The sequence below is a fragment of the Rattus rattus genome, chromosome 7, assembly GCF_011064425.1.
Source record: "Rattus rattus isolate New Zealand chromosome 7, Rrattus_CSIRO_v1, whole genome shotgun sequence".
NCBI lineage: Eukaryota > Metazoa > Chordata > Mammalia > Rodentia > Muridae > Rattus > Rattus rattus.
Genome location: NC_046160.1, coordinates 68,905,756 through 68,918,031, shown reverse-complemented (window position 1 = coordinate 68,918,031; position 12,276 = coordinate 68,905,756). Strand labels below are relative to the sequence as shown.

At 39.1% G+C, this 12,276-nt stretch overlaps 2 protein-coding genes across 12 annotated transcripts in view; both read left to right on the top strand.

Annotated features, from left to right (window-relative positions):
- The window catches only part of Ralgapa1 (Ral GTPase activating protein catalytic subunit alpha 1), a 356,627-nt gene that overhangs the window by 282,938 nt on the left and 61,413 nt on the right, over nt 1-12,276 (top strand). The gene's annotated exons all lie outside the window — the stretch shown is intronic.
- Nucleotides 4,010-4,684, top strand: LOC116905064 (ubiquitin-60S ribosomal protein L40-like). Its single transcript, XM_032907767.1, has one exon. It carries the CDS (start codon nt 4,257-4,259, stop codon nt 4,563-4,565), a length of 309 nt encoding a protein of 102 aa, XP_032763658.1. The 5' UTR covers nt 4,010-4,256; the 3' UTR covers nt 4,566-4,684.

The following is a 12,276-nucleotide window of genomic DNA, read 5'->3' as shown; positions in this document are numbered from 1 at the left end:
TAATAAGAGCCCTAGAAAACTTGAAAAACTGATACACATATAAAATATAAATGTGTGTCTACAATCACCCTTCCCGGTGCACCGTGTAAGCAGATGATGGCAACCAAGAAAGACTAATTCCAGAAAAGAAATCCAGATGGCCAGATTCTGTTTTGCCTCAACAGGGTCGTTTCTAAAATAACCATTGTTTTTTTAAAATCTGACAAAACAGGAAACAGAAGTAACTGGGATAAAACCAAAATCTAGATCCTTTCTACTGTGCTATATGTCTTTCTTCTCGTTAATGTGTTCTTAAAACAATGATTTTTTTTTAATATTTGTGGTTTTACAATTTATTCTACAATGAAACAAATGGGAAAGACTTGCCAATTTCTTTGCAACTGTAATGCAGTGTAGTAAAACAAATGAAGATCTTGTGATTGTAAAGAGACTAATTTTCCAAGACAGTTATGGAAATATTTTTTCTAAGAAACCAACTCACTCAAATGAGGCATTTAGACTCTGGTTACTAATAGTGGTTTTGTCCTTCCTTGAGTCGGGGTTCCCTGCTCTGTAGCCTTCCCTTGAAAGTTCTGTTCTCTTGGTGTCATCTCCTGAAAGCCGAGATTAGGTACCATGGTGTCTGCTTTTAAGTTTTAAAAAATACTGAAGAACATAAACTTCAGTGTCTGCATGGTGACATAAGCCAAATCGCTAATAGCTCATCTAGTTAATATGAAAAAACCATGCTTTCACTCCCAACCTAAGTTGGGATTCAGTTCCAGGTGAACATCCTCCTCCATTTCCAGAAACCAAAACTATACACTGGTCATTGCTCAGATTTAGATTTTGTTTGGGTTTATGTTGTCACTTGTAGAAGTTTGGACCTGGTTCTTCCTCTCAGCCCCATGCTCCCAGAAATAAGACGGAGACTCAAAATATATTAACAAATACCTTGGCCATTGAGCTAGACTATTCTCTGACAAATTCTAACCCACTTACACAAATCTACATTCTGCCATGTGGCTCATTACCTGTGCTCAAGAACCAGGAGTCTGTCTGGTCACATTTTCCAGGGCAAATCTCTCCCACCTGGCTCTATCCCAGAATTCTTTCTGCCTCCTGTATGTCCCACCTGCTATTCTACCCTTTCCTATAGGCCATATTTTTTTTTAACTGAAAGGTGATATATCCATACAAATACCCAAGATACTCTCTCTACAGTCACTAGCATTCTTAAAGCCTTCAAAGAGCTAATTATTCCAATTCTACATTTACTTCTAATGCACCAACTCCAACAACAACATTCAGAGGCCATCCATGGGAGGACTATTGCTTTAAAGAACTTATGTGCACCTGCTTTTCCTTTCAGTTTATTCTGGTTATAATGCCATTCCAGCTGGGGGTTAGCATCAAGATGAAACGGTGTTCTATGTACACCAGGCTGGCCAGGAACTCATAGAGGTTCACCTGCTAGGATTAAAAGCTTGCTCCACCAAACATGGCTCTGATGAACTGACTCAATCTAACAGCAGCAGAGTCAGTTTTCTGTAGCCTTTGATTTCTTACAATGAAAAACAGGCAACTCGGATCCCAGGTTCAGATTGTAGGAGAAGAAAATGAGACAAAAAACTACAATCAGACTTTTGTAATTCTGTATTCTTATGTAGGTATAAATAGGTTTAGAGAGCAGGGGGCTCCGAACAAAGAAAACATAACACACAAAGCTCTCCTGCCTCACTGCACAAGCCAGACAAAAGAACAATAGACCAGAAGGTAAGTGTCCCTGGCCTAAAATCAATTCCTTTACATTCAGAAAAATCCCTTTCATAGCTGAGTCAAAACTACCTAGAACAAAAATAAAGCCTTGTTGGGAATCTAGAATTTTCTAGTATTTTCACATAAGAGAAAAACTGACTTTCAAACGAAAGTGCAAATGTAGCTTTCTTGTCCAGAAAGAACTAAAGAAAAATGCTAAATAAATGCTTCTAATACTAGTAAGTAGTACACAGATAAACCTGAAATTTCATTTGCAAAACAGACTGCCCAGTTGACTCAACTCAATGATACAGAATTATCCAAAACCCAGAAGTTAGTATGTTTACCTACATTAAGGGAGGAGTTATTTGAACAGAAGAGAAAGTCTGAAGACACAGTATAGCAGAAAATTTCCCTTAATGAGCAATAAAAAGATATAGAAAATATCCAGAAACTCTCATCTATGTTAGATAACAGAGTCCTCACTTTAAGATACTCTTCTCTGTATATTTCAACGTACACTAAAGCAGTAGGATTCTAATTTCCCTATACCTGTGATAATAAAGGGTAGCCAATTTGAACAAATGAATAAATTTAATTGAGAAAGAACAAAATACTTTCCAAAGAATATATTGTTATCATTTCAGATACACACACACAGATGCACACACACACACAGACACATACACACACACAACATACACTCTCTTATGTATCAGTTTTTTTAAACAAACAAGAATACAGCTCTTTAAGATCTGTTATACTTCTCACCCCCAAGAGACAAAGAAGAAAACAGCATCAACATGCCTTCCAGAGCTCTGATGTCTGGGTGCCCTCAATACTGACATATTGCCTAATCGGAAAAAAAGAGCATTGAAACCCAAATTAATTCTTCTCATTAAAAACATATTTAGTCCATTTTAAAAAATCACATTTAAGAATAATGTTAACATAATATAGAATGTATTATGGACTGTATGCCACCTTAATAGATGAATTTCCATTTCTTCAGTTTTTTTTTGTTTTTTTTTTTTGTTTTTTTTAATGGAGCTGGGGATCGAACCCAGGGCCTTGCGTTTGCTAGGCAAGCGCTCTACCACTAAGCTAAATCCTCAACCCCCCATTTCTTCAGATTTCTGATAGAATGTTAAATCACTTCTAACAATAGCATAGCATTATTTCCTATTCTACATTTTAACCTTCTTCCTTTAAGATTATAATATTATAAGATAAATCTGATTATACAATTTAGTTATGTGTAGTTATGTGTCGTTTAACTTTGATAAACTCCATTCTCCACAACTCTACAAACTTTATTTCATGAAACAATTAAAATGGCTACTAGTACCCAATGTTCCTGATAAGTAATAAAACATGAGAGATTTACAAGGAGTTAGATTAATTCTCACAACACTATAGGGAAAAATTACTATCACCCACAACTTTTATATTAGTAATATAAGTTCAACAGCTGGTGAGTGCCCAAATTGGAATTTATTTCCAGTCAGTCTGATTTCCAAGCTCTTAAATTATCATACTTGTTGTTATTAAAATCGCTTTGTAATAAAGTACGCACCACACCCATCCAAATAGAGCACACAGAACTAACACAGTTCCACTTGGTGAGATTTAATGGGAGAACAAGACAAGGGAAAGGGGCGAGAGAAAAAGAGAAAACAATGAAGAGAAGAGAGACCATGAGGGCAGAAGAAGTCTGCCTTTCATTTGGAATATGACATAACTACTCCCACGTGGAGTTGGGATTTGGACCAAAGGAATACTGGGAATGTAGGGCTGTTTCCATGTCAACAGTTACCAAATGGTGTCGCTGCTCAAGGCAATTCCTGATACCAACAATACTGCTGTTATAAATCGACATATTTCAAAAAGTAGTTCACAAAAAAACCAAAGTCTATATACACAGGGAATTGTTCTTTCATCGTTAGCTGTTACTAGTTCTGCCGCATGACTATTATATTTATGGAGGTGAAAGTAAATATTATCTCATAAGGAAAATTACTGACTTAGAATAACCAGAGATTGTTAATAAGGATTATTATAATCCAACTATTAGGATAACACTACATTATAATAATATTACTTCTAATAATACCCCTGGTGTTCCAAAATATGATAGTACAGATCCTAAAACTGCCACCCATTTCTACTTGTCTCAACCTCTGGCTGAATCTTTCGTGCAGTGTGACAGCCAATTCTGTGAACAACTGACTCATAAAAGGCCAGTGAAACAAGAACACAGACTGGAAACAATTTAAAAAAAAGTCTATTCAGTCCCAAATCAATGTACACCTGCCTGTTAAGAAAAAGGACAGAGCAAGCAGTGAAGATCCAGGTAAATATATTTAAAATGCAAATTATACCAGCCCTCCACAAACACCGAGAAGTCAACAAAATGATCTAAGTATTAAAAAGAAAAAACAAAACAAACAAACAAAAAACCCAAAAAAACCCAAACCACTCTTTCTCTTCAGCAAGGTGGCCAAGTGGCAGGTGCCAACATGCAGATCTTCATGAAGACCCTAATGGGCAAGACCATTACTCTTGAGATCGAGCCCAGTGACACCATCAATAATGATCCAAGACAACGGAAGGCATCCCACCGACCAGCAGAGCTGATATTCACTGGCAAACAGTTGGAGGATGGCCACACCCTGTCCAACTACAACATCCAGAAAGAGTTCACCTTGCACCTGGTGCTGCGTCTGCACAGTGGCATCATCGAGTCATCCCTTTGTCACCTTGTCCAGAATTACAATTGTGACAAGATGATCTGCCACAAGTGCTACTCATGCCTGCACACAGTGTAGTCTACTGCTACAAGAAGTTCAGCCACTCCAACAACCTGAGCACCAAAGAAGAAGGTCAAATAAAGCTGGGGCCATACCTGGCCTGTGACCCTGTGACCAAATAAAATCCATTGACTGGGAGAGAGAGAGAGAGAGAGAGAGAGAGAGAGAGAGAGAGAGAGAGAGAGAGAGAGAGAGAGAGAAGAAAGAAAGAAAGCAAAATATCAAGCTGGGCACAGGACTTAAACCCTAGCATTCAGAGACAGAGGGCAGGCACATCTCTGTAAGTCTGAAGGCAGCCTGGTCTACAAAGTGAGTTCCAGGACAGCCAGGGCTATACAGGAAACCCTGACTCACAAACAAAACAAAATTCTGACAATTAGCTTTCCTGTGTAAAACCATTATGACTCTTTAGCATATCCAACAAAAATTCATGTATTGGTGGCAAGAAAATACACTGTTAACTATGAATACTCTATGCTGGTACAGCACACCAGACAAACCCACATTTGGAAAACAGCTGTGTAAGAAATATAGTAAGACACACATTTAAACAACTAACATTATTGGATTTTGTACTAAAAACTGTGATCTTACGAGTAAACTGTAGTGGTTTGGCTTGATGCTGCTTGTATATTATTGTTCATATTGGTTCCTCAAGAGGGGTTGCCCCCACCCCACAAGCAGAGCATCATGTACTTAGGTGATGCTATGTGAACCTTCTCTCCACTTTAATAGGTCAATAAAAGGTTAGAGCCTATGATTGGGTAGTGGATAGGAAAGGTGGGACTGGAGGCTCAGGAGGGGGTGGCAGGTAGAAGGAGAAAAAGAGATGAAGGAAGAGGAGAGAAGGAAGCCACTATGCACCAGAATCATGTGGCTGGGAGAAACCAGAAGTAATAAGGAGTCTTAGAATTGGGAAATAAGTTAGTATTGTATTAGATATGCCCAATCTAGGCATATAACTTATAATTAAAATTGGATTGTGTGTCTTTTACATGGTCTGTTAAGGTTGGAAATTTTAGTAACAAATTGACAAACCCATGCCAGGCTTAGAACCGAAGTAACCCGATACAGAAATCCACCCCCATCCACTGAATATTAACAACTAGGGCTTCACTCTAAAGCTGCTTCTGGGTGGAAATTAAGCATGAGTCTAAAGGGCGTACAGAGAGCTAACTGAGAGGCTCCCTGCCCAAGCCCCAAGCAAACCTAGGCAACCAGAGGTAGCACACCAGACCTGAGCTGGGGCACAAGGTGGCGCCAATGACACAACACAGTTGGGGTTCCTGAGACAGAAAAAAAAGGAAAGACAGGAAGTAAAGGTTGCCTGAGATGAGGCCTTCACAACTGAAAATTAGCAACTGAAAACACAGCAGGTATCTTTCCAAAGCTTTCTCACAGATAACAATGGGCTGGTCTAGGCATCTCTCTCCCAAGTCAATCTTCCCGTGCACACTTTGATTTCCAACATCCCTAAACTTCTCTACATGGCACAGGACACAGGCAGCAAGACCAGCTCTCTCAACTGCTTACACTGCAGGCTGTGTAAGATCAATACACAGGCTGAAGGCTATACAGGACAGTCAAAAGACCTAAAGGGCTCAAAACACAAAGCAAAGGGTCTTTGTACAGTCAGCCCCTCCCTACTAGTGAAAGAACCCAAAAGGACCTTAATGTCCTAAATCAAACACCAGAAGGAAACAAAGATAAAAGAAACTTCAGACCAAATATAAGAATTAAAATAGTACCACTGCTCTCTTTTCCTCCTTTGCTTTTTCCCACATAAGGTGCTATAGAGAATTGAAGAGTTTCTTAAGTAGTAAATATAAAAAGCTGTGATTTTGTTTTTAACATTCTTAGCGTCTCAGAGTATATATGACCAAAGTCTAAGAAATTAAATTTGCCAAGGTATGTTGAAGAAAATTTTTGCATTTTCTATAGGCTAACTCTAAAAGCTGTACCAGGATCCACTCTGAAGTAACACTTTACCAGCAAAACTTGTAATTATAAACAGTATGATCTGCTCTCGTTAAGCAAATATCTTGATTGATTAGTACTTAACTTTAACTCAACGCATAAATAAAATAGTTAGATTAAGTCATCACAGAGACAACAACAGTACAATTAATATAGTAATGAAAATGTAGCTCTACCTTGTGTCTATATAACAAGGAACTATAGTAAGGACTAAAGAGGGCTAATATTGCACATACCTTAAGAGGCATGGACCGGGGCTGGGGATTTAGCTCAGTGGTAGGCGCTTACCTAGGAGGCGCAAGGCCCTGGGTTCAGTCCCCAGCTCGAAAAAAAAAAAAAAAAAAAAAAAAAAAAAAAAAAAAAGAGGCATGGACCTGGGCAGGAGAGATAGCTCAGTGGATAAGAGGTCCTGAGTTCAATTCCCAACAACGACATGGTGGCTCACAACCATCTGTAATGGGATCTGATGCCCTATCCTGATGTGTCTGAAGACAGCAATAGTGTACTCATGTTAATTGATTAATTAATTAATTAATTAATTACCCATGGACCCAGAGAAACAAGGTGAATTCATCTAAACCAGTATGAAGACAACCAGGCAATCAAGCACAGTGATATATGAAGAGATCTCAAATGACAAATATGTATCAGTCAACTGCATGGGTTCAAAAAATGACACTGACATACATATTGACAGCAATTTGCTGTCAATTGGGGGCAAACATACACAACTATGACCATCAAGAAGACTCAAAATTAAGAAAAATTTGGGTAGTAATACTCAATAAAGAAAGACAAGTGCTAAAATGATCAGAAAGGAATAAATCTAGATTGAGTAAATGAAAACTCAGAAAGAAATTATTTGGTGTAAAAAAAAGGAAAATAAAATTAATTAAATAAATAAATAATTGAGGGCCAGAAACAGATGGAACAATCTCACTGGGCAAAAAAATGTAGGTGAATAGGTGTCTTACAGTTTTATTGCTGTGAAGAGACACTGTTACTGAGTCAACTTTGATAAGGAAAACTGACATTGGGCTGGCTTACACTCTCAGAAGTTTAGTCCATTATTGCCATGGTGGGAAGCACGTCAGCATTCAGGGAGGCATCGTGCTGGAGAAGGAGCTGAGAGTTCTACATCTTCATCTGAAGGCAGGAGCAGGAGACTGTGTCGACACTGGTCATAGCTTGAATATAAAGACCTCACAGCCCACTTTCCCAGTGACCCACTTCCTCCAACATGGCCACACATACTCCAACAAGGCCCCACCTCCTAATAGTGCCACTCCTTATAGGACAAGCATCCAAGCATATGAGCCTCTGGTGGTCATTCCTATTCAAATCATCACAGCAGATAAGTCTTCAGACAGGGAGTTCATAGCTAAAACTATATAAAAATTAAAATTTCCATATATCTACACCAACCCACAAGACAAACTACTCATTCATTCCAGAGACTAGACCCAGGAAGAGTAGATAGAGCTGGTAGAAGAGGCAACCAACACAAAGGGGTAACTCGGTGATACCCTTTCTAGACTGACAATTATGGCCCTTTTCTGACCTTCTTTGACAAATCTAAAAATGTTCTCTGCTATGTATGTACCCTTTCTCAAGCAAGAAAAAACAGATCTTTCTCTAGGAAAACACAAGCATGCACCCCAAAGGACCTCAGGGCCAACCCTAATCCTGAGTTCCTGCATGAAGACCCTGAGAGATGAAGTGAAGCCTGGGATACTTGTACAGACTCCAAGGTGTTGGAAGCACCAAAGCTGTGATTTCTGCCAGGGAGAGTTGCTTACATGGGATAGAACCAGTCTGGAAGAGATATATTTAACACCAGAAAGATGGAGGGATGGTGCCATCTAAGCCTCTGATATCAGATATTAAGCTAGAGCCCTGGTTCTCAACCTTCCTAATGCTGTGACCCTTTAATGTAATTCCTTGTGTTGTGGTGAACCCCAACCATAAAATTATCTTTGTTGCTACTTCACAACTGTAATTTTGCTACTGTCATGAATCATAATGTAAATATATGTTTACAGATGGTCTTAGGGAGCCCCTGTAAATGGGCCATGACCAGAGGTGGGAAGTCTGTCCTAGGGGACTTGATGTTTACATGCTGCCTTATCAGTCTTTCTTGGTCCAGCGTTTTCTGTCTATGCCCCCATTCCTCCTTTTAGGAAATAGTAATATATATCTTTTCCATTGTATGTTGAAATTAATTCACTTTTCAAATTCACAGGGTTTTATCGAGACTGTGGGAGACCATGGGGACTTCTGAAGTAGGATTAAATATACTTCATATTATAACAATGGCCTTTGGAGCCTGGGAGGGAAATGTGGTGGTTTGAATGAGAATATCTCCCATAGGCTCAAATGTCTGAACCCTGGTGGTGACTTTACAGGCTATACCTTGCTAGGGGCTAGCTCTGAGGCTAGTATATAGACTAGCCCCAATTCCTGTTCACTCTCTCTGCTTCATATTTGGGGTTTAACATGTGATCTCTCAGCACCCTGCCATGATGGTCTCATGGAAGCCCAACCAAAATAAACTCTTCCATAAACTGACTTGGTCATGGTATTTCATTATAGCCACAGAAAAGCAAATAAGTCAGACTATAAGTAATTGAAGATTAAAACAATTTTTTCTTAATCTTAAAAAGTTCATGATAAAATTGGGCACAAAACCAGTAAAAAGCACTCAATATCTCTAACCATTAATATAGATAGCAATTCCTCTAAATATTGCAGTGTCCCATCCTCCTGCTTAACAGAACAAACGGTTCCTCCAGCTTCTGGAACAAGGCAGCCAGGTGCTCATCCTACAACCAAGAAAAGACATTCCAATAAACAGCAGGTACAGCTCCCTGCCACAAAAATAACTTTAAAATCCCAACACACTTACAAATACAATTTCATGTTTTTTTTACACTGTTTTGATTAGTTTGCTTCTTTTTCTCCATCTTTATTAAATTGGGTATTTCTTATTTACATTTCAATTGTTATTCCCTTTCCCAGTTTCCAGGACAAAATCCCCCTGGCCCCTCCCCCCAACAATCACATTCACTGGGGATTCAGCCTTGGCAGGACCAAGGGCTTCCCCTTCCACTGGTGCTCTTACTAGACTATTCATTGCTACCTATGCAGTTGGAGCACAGGGTCAGTCCATGTATACTCTTTGGGTACTGGCTTAGTCCCTGGAAGTTCTGGTTGGTTGGCATTGTTGTTCATATGGGATCTCAAGCCCCTTCAAGCTTTTTAAGTCCTTTCTAAGATTCCTTCAATGGGGGTCCCATTCTCAGTTCAGTAGTTTGCTCCTGGCATTCGCCTATGTATTTGCTGTGTTCTGGGTTTGTCTCTCAAGAGAGATCTACATCCAGTTCCTGTCAGCCTGCAATTCTTTGCCTCATCCATCTTATCTAGTTTGGTGGCTGTATATGTATGGGCCACATGTTGGGCAGGCTCTGAATGGGTGTTCCTTCAGTCTCTATTCTAAACTTTGCCTCCCTATTCCCTCCCAAGGGTTATTTTGTTCCCCTTTTAAGAAGGAGTGAAGCATTCGTATTTTGGTCATCCTTCTTGGGATTCATGTATTCTGTGCATCTAGGGTAATTCGAACATTTGGGTTAATATCCAGTTATCAATGAGTACATACCATGTGTGTTTTTCTGTGATTGGCTTACCTCACTCATGATGATATTTTCTAGTTCCATCCATTTGCCTATGAATTTCATAAAGTCATTGTTTTTGATAGCTGAGTAGTATTAAATTGTGTAGATGTACCACATTTTTTTGTATCCATTCCTCTGTTGAAGGGCATCTGGGTTCTTTTCAGCTTCTGGTTATTATAAATGAGGCTGCTTTAAACAGAGTGGAGCACGTGTCTTTTTTATATGTTGGGGCATCTTTTGGGTATATACCCAAGAGAGGTATAGCTGGATCCTCAGGCAGTTCAATGTCCAATTTTCTGAGGAACCTCCAGACTGATTTCCAGAATGGTTGTATCAGTCTGTAATTCCACCAACAATGGAGGAGTGTTCCTCCTTCTCCACATCCTCACCAGCATCTGCTGTCACCTGAGTTTTTGATCTTAGCCAGTCACTGGTGTGAGGTGGAATCTCAGGGTTGTTTTGATTTGCATTTCCCTTATGACTAAAGATGTTGAACATTTCTTTAGGTGTTTCTTAGCCTGTTTCTTAGCCATTCGGCATTCCTCAGCTGTGAATTCTTTGTTTAGCTCTGAGCCCTCTTTTTTAATATGGTTATTTGTCTCCCTGCGGTCTAATTTCATTAGTTCTTTGTATATTTTGGATATAAGCCCTCTATTGGTCACAGAATTAGTAAAGATATTTTCCCAATCTGTTGGTTGCCATTTTGCCCTTACAACTGTGTCCTTCACCTTATAGAAGCTTTGCAGATTTATGAGATCCCATTTGTCGATTTTTTATCTTAGAGCATAAGCTATTGGTGTTTCTCCAGTGCCTATGTGTTCGAGGTTTTTTCCCCCTTCTTCTTCTATAAGTTTGGGAATATCTGGTTTGATGTGGAAGTCCTTGATCCACTTGGACTTAAGCTTTGTACAGGGTGATATGAATGGATAGAGCTGCATTCTTCTACATGCTTACCTCCATTTGATCCAGCACCATTTTCTGAAAATGCTATCTTTTTTCCTTGGATCATTTGTCAAAAACTAAGTGACCATAGGTGTGTGGGTTCATTTCTGGGTCTGCAATTCTATTCCACTGGTCTATCTGTCTGTCTCTATACCAATACCATACAGGTTTTATCACTGTTGCTCTGTGATACTTCTTGAGTTCAGGGATAGTGATTTCCCTGGAAGTCTTTTATTGTTGAGGATAGTTTTAGCTACCCTGGGCTTTTTTGTTATTCCAGACGAATTTGCAAGTTGTTCTGTCTAAATCCATGAAGAATTGGCTTGGAATTTTGATGGGGATTGCATTGAATCTGAAGCAGTCATTAAAAGTCTCCCAACCAAAAAGAGCCCAGGTCCAGATTGGTTCAGTGCAGAATTCTATCAGACCTTCATAGAAGACCTCATACCAATACTATCCAAACTATTCCATGAAATTGAAACAGGTGGAGGACTACTGAATTCCTTCTATGAAGCCACAATTACTCTTATACCTATACCATACAAAGACCCAACAAAGAAAGAGAACGTCACACCAATTTCCCTTATGAATATCAACACAAAATACTCAGTAAAATTGTTCCAAACCGAATCCAGGACCATATCAAAACAATCATCCATCATGATCAAGTAGGCTTCATTCCAGGGATGCAAGGATGGTTTAACACACGAAAAAGCATCAACGTAATCCACTATATAAACAAACAGAAAGATAAAACCACATGATCATTTCATTAAAGACTGAGAAAGCATTTGACAAAATACAACACCCCTTCATGATAAAGTTCCGGAAAAGAAGAGGAATTCAAGGCCCATACCTAAAGATAGTAAAAGCCATATACGGCAAACCAGTAGCCAGTATTAAACTAAATGGAGGGCAACTTGAAGCAATCCCACTAAAATCGGGGACTAGACAAGGCTGCCCACTCTCTCCCTACTTATTCAATATAGTTCTTGAGAGTTCAATATAGTTCCAGAGCAATCAGACAACAAAAGGAGATCAAAGGGATACAGATTGGAAAGGAAGAAGTCAAAATATCATGATTTGCAGACAATATGATTGTATACTTAAGTGATCCCAAATGTTCCACCATAGAACTA